The 3,262-nt window shown below is 37.2% G+C and overlaps 1 protein-coding gene across 1 annotated transcript; it reads right to left on the bottom strand.

Moving 5' to 3' along the window:
- Positions 1 to 809: 809 nt before the first annotated feature.
- Positions 810 to 1,709, bottom strand: LOC122301581. The gene has a single exon (XM_043112993.1). The coding sequence runs from the start codon at positions 1,707 to 1,709 to the stop codon at positions 810 to 812; it is 900 nt and encodes a 299-aa protein (XP_042968927.1).
- Between the last annotated feature and the right edge of the window lie 1,553 nt (positions 1,710 to 3,262).

Raw genomic sequence — 3,262 nt, 5'->3', positions numbered from 1 at the left:
TTGGTTTTTTTTCCCACAGGGTTTTTCCTTGGCAAGGTTTTAACGAGGCATATTTATTATATGTGGTCATCCAAAGGGGGAGTGTTGTAAAATAACATTGTAAAATTGTATGACCACCTTGAGGTAGCCGTCAAATGCACAGTGCATAGTGCCAGCATAGTACTGCATAGTAACCGGCATAGTAAATGGCCGACATCGCACAGTGCATAGTGCCAGCATAGTACTGCATAGTAAATATGCACAGTACCAGCATAGTACTGCATAGTAACTTGCATAGTTCCCTTTGTACGCCTATATATATCGTTGAATTCTTTAAGAAATTCATAAGTTTCATAACTTCTCTGAGTTCTATCTCTCTCTCTCTCTCTCTCTCTCTCTCTCTCTCTCTCTCTCTCTCTCTCTCTCTCTCTCTCTCTCTCCTTTCGATAGTTTTATAACAATAACAAATATTCCACAACTCGAAAAGAAGATTTGACTCCCACATGTAAACGAATGCATGAATGGCTCAAATTCTGCTGTACACATGCAGTTTGTATGTTTATAATATATATATATATATTAAAAATTTTATTTATAATTACTTTTACATACTTTATTATATTCTCTATTAATGTAATTATAATTAAACTAATTTGGCTTTAATTCAAAAAATAGAAAAAAGAAAAGCCCATCAATAGTGTGGAATTAATCTGTGTAAGACAGACAATATCAACTTGCTATATAATTAATGCTTGATTGAGATTTGGACGGTAGATTGATGTCTTTTTTTTTTTTTTTTTTGAAATGAAACTTATACTTGCATTAACTTATCAAGTATTTACATGAGCCAAATTGGCTGAAAAGTCTACACTTTCCACCACATCACCTGGACTTAATACAGCTTCTTTGGCAAGATTATGGGCATGAACATTGCCACATCTTTTGACATGTGAGACCCTCCAACTAGTTAAGGATACAAGCCTATGTTTTATATCACTAAGGATCATTCCCACCCTATCCCATCTATCTATTTGTTTTTCTATTCCTTGTACAATGGTTAGAGAGTCCCCTTCCAATATAACTAATCTGCAATCCATTTCATAGGCCATATCTGCTGCATATAGACCACCCATACTTTCAGCTAGTAGAGGATCCATTAGACATGGTTTTGACAGCTTTTTGGTAGCTAGAATACTGCATGTATGATCACGAGCCACTAACCCAAAACCTGCTCTTCCCCTATCTTCATTCAGACTTGCATCCCAATTGATTTTGGTTACTCCTATTGGTGGAGGTTGCCATCTGTTCTGTATCTGTGCATTCCTTCCATGTTGTTTCATTTGTTTTTGCTGAAGCACTTTATATTCTTCTAATGTTTTCCTTGATTTCTTGACTAATGCATTAGGATGAGTAAAGGCATTTTCAAATACAAACTGATTTCTTCTATGCCATATGTTCCTTGCTATTATTACAAACTTTTCCAAAGAATCTTGATCATAATGTGACATTAGTGCTTCGACTAATTCTCTAAAGTTTGCATACCTGAATGAACATTTTTGTAGGCCCGATTGTGTTTGACTCCATACATCCATTGCTGAAGAACAATTCCATAAGGCATGTGCCACATTTTCCTCCTCTGATTTGCATATTGGACATTTAGAAGATTCAACAATTTGTTTCTTGGCCAGGTTCACTCTTGTGGGTAGAGATTCAAGACATGCTCTCCACATGAAGTGTTTTGCTGCATTTGGTATGTTTAAATTCCACCAGTTTGTCCAAGCTTCATTCTGAGAGTGAGATCATGTTGATGATTGGCCTGCACTTGTATTTTCCAACTCCATTTGATAATGATAGGCACTTTTCACATTGAAATTTCCATTCTTTGTTCCTAGCCACATTAATCTGTCATCTGCACCATAGGAGCTGATTGGTATCTTAACTATTGTTGCAGCCTCATTTTCTTCAAATATCTCCTTGATCAATACATGATTCCATTCTTTGCCTGACTGTTTCATAAGTGTTACTACTTTAGCCTCCCTTGACAGCACCTGGTTTGTAGATTGAACCTTGTATGATGATGGAGTAGGAAGCCATCTATGTTGCCAAATGTTTGTGCTCTTTCCATTTCCAATCCTCCATACCGAGCCCTTTTCAATTAGGTTTCTAGCTGAGCAAATGCTTCTCCAAATGAATGATGGTCTGGACCCTATTTTTGCTTGCAAGAAATCTGTTTTTTTTAAATATTTCTCTTTGAGGACTTGTGATGCCAGTGACATAGGTTGTTGTATAATCCTCCATGCTTGTTTTGCTAGCAAGGCAGTATTAAAGCATTCAAATTCTCGGAATCCCAGTCCTCCCTTGGCTTTTGTTTTTCCCATTTGGTTCCATGATACCCAAAGTGTTTTCCTTTCCATTTGATGCTGGCCCCACCAGAAATTTCTCATGATCTTGTTCAACTCTTGGAGAAGATGCTTAGGTAGTTTAAAAACCCCCATGCAATAGGTTGGTAAAGCTTGAATGATGGCCTTGAGTAATATCTCTTTTCTAGCCTGTGATAGGAGTTTGTTTTTCCAGTTGCTTACTCGACCCCTTACTCTATCTATTATTCCCTTAAAAGCCTGATACTTTGACTTGCCTATAAAAGTAGGTAGGCCAAGGTACTTTTCATGACTTTGAGTAGCTCTAAGGCCTGCCATATCAAGGATGTGATCTTTAGTCCTCTTCTTTGTATTTGCACTGAAAAAAATTGAAGTTTTTGCCTTGTTAAGTTTCTGACCTGACCCTTGTTCATATAAATCCAGCAAATCTAGCATTCTTGCCCATTCAAATGCATTGGCACGACAAAATAATAAGCTGTCATCAGCAAAGAACAAGTGATTGATGCTTAATCTACTCCTTCCAAATTGAAAACCATGAATTTGCTTTGAAACTTCAGCTTGATTCAGTAGTGAGCTCAATGCTTCTGCTACCAGGATAAAAAGATAGGGAGATAAAGGATCTCCCTATCTTATTCCCCTAGTATTTTGAAACCAAGATTGTTGGGCTCCATTAATGATAAGAGAGTAAGACACAGTTGAGATGCATCTCATTACCAAACCAATCCACCTTGAGGTGAAACTTAGCTTATACATAGCAGCTTCTAAAAATTGCCACTCCATCCTATCATAAGCTTTGCTCATGTCAAGTTTCAATGACATGTATCCCTGCTTCCTTTTTCCTTCAGTTCTCATAGCATGCATGGCCTCAAAGGCCACAATAACATTATCCATTATTAACCTGCCAG

This window comes from Carya illinoinensis, chromosome 2, assembly GCF_018687715.1.
Source record: "Carya illinoinensis cultivar Pawnee chromosome 2, C.illinoinensisPawnee_v1, whole genome shotgun sequence".
Lineage (NCBI taxonomy): Eukaryota > Viridiplantae > Streptophyta > Magnoliopsida > Fagales > Juglandaceae > Carya > Carya illinoinensis.
Note: the sequence above shows the minus strand (reverse complement) of the source record. Positions and strands in the feature narration are given on the sequence as shown.

Excerpts from the sequence above, each read along its gene's own strand:
- LOC122301581 (XM_043112993.1), bottom strand. The coding sequence starts at position 1,709 with ATGTGGAGAGCATGTCTTGAATCTCTACCCACAAGAGTGAACCTGGCC.